The sequence below is a fragment of the Sinocyclocheilus grahami genome, unplaced genomic scaffold (assembly GCF_001515645.1).
Source record: "Sinocyclocheilus grahami isolate Dianchi unplaced genomic scaffold, SAMN03320097.WGS_v1.1 scaffold22563.1, whole genome shotgun sequence".
Lineage (NCBI taxonomy): Eukaryota > Metazoa > Chordata > Actinopteri > Cypriniformes > Cyprinidae > Sinocyclocheilus > Sinocyclocheilus grahami.
This window is the reverse complement of record NW_015518828.1, coordinates 1-925: the sequence shown is the minus strand read 5'-3', so window position 1 is coordinate 925 and position 925 is coordinate 1. Positions and strand designations below refer to the sequence as shown.

General features: G+C 44.6%; 1 protein-coding gene across 1 annotated transcript; it reads left to right on the top strand.

The window, feature by feature from the left end:
• The first annotated feature begins 6 nt into the window (after positions 1–6).
• LOC107579966 (tectonin beta-propeller repeat-containing protein 1-like) lies at positions 7–887 on the top strand. Its single transcript, XM_016265738.1, has 4 exons — positions 7–11; positions 146–225; positions 309–365; positions 533–887. Exons 3-4 carry the CDS (start codon positions 331–333, stop codon positions 885–887), a joined length of 390 nt encoding a protein of 129 aa, XP_016121224.1. The 5' UTR covers positions 7–11; positions 146–225; positions 309–330.
• The last annotated feature ends 38 nt before the right edge of the window (positions 888–925 follow it).

Here is a 925-nt window from a genome sequence, read left to right as displayed (position 1 = left end):
AGTGGACATGGGTACAACAGCACACTATCTCGCAAAAAGATTGCATTCTTGAGCAGCCTGTAGTATTTCTAGTGCACTGTACCATTTGGAGTATTGTATCGATTAGTTATTGTCTGTGACTGATATCTGCATCTCACTCTCACAGGTTTCTGATTGGGCTGTTGACTACGGTGTCCCAGGAGGGACAGATAAAGAGGGCTGGCAGTATGCTGCAGATTTCCAAGTGTATGTTGACTTTAAACCTATTAACAGAACAGTAACTAGACATTTATATATCTCAAGCTAATATATGTTTTATGTTCGTTCAGGACGTTTCATGGTTATAAGACGATGAAGGACTTTGTGCGACGCAGGCGGTGGGCTAGGTTAGTTCACATTTTTGCTGCTTTTGAATACCTTGATTCTTTGATAGATACATTTACACAAGTTTTTGTTAGCAAAAACATTGTTTCTCTCTAGTTTGGGGCAAAAACACTTTAACAGAGGCCACTTTATACAATAAAAGCTATATAAGAGTGTTTCTTTGTCACAGGAAGTGTAAGATCAGCCTTACTGGCCCGTGGCAGAAGGTTCCTCCGATCGCTCTGACTGACGTCACCGTCTTGCCGTGTCTGGCCCAGTGCAGTCTGGAGCAGGTTCCCGTGTGGGCCATCAGTGAGAAGGGAGATGTGCTGTGCCGTCTGGGAGTCACCGCCAACAACCCGGCTGTGAGAACTAAACCGTGTCACTATCCTGCACCCACTCTCACAAAACAGGGCCACGTGATCTCCAAGATTTCATTTCAGTTGAAAAGTCGAGAGGAAATAATCTTTTCTCACCTCAGGCCCAAAGTAAACGCCACAGACACTGAGAAACCACCAAAGGAAGACACATCCCGAATGGGTTAAAGGTGGGGTAAGCGATTTCTGGTAGCCAATGTTGACAT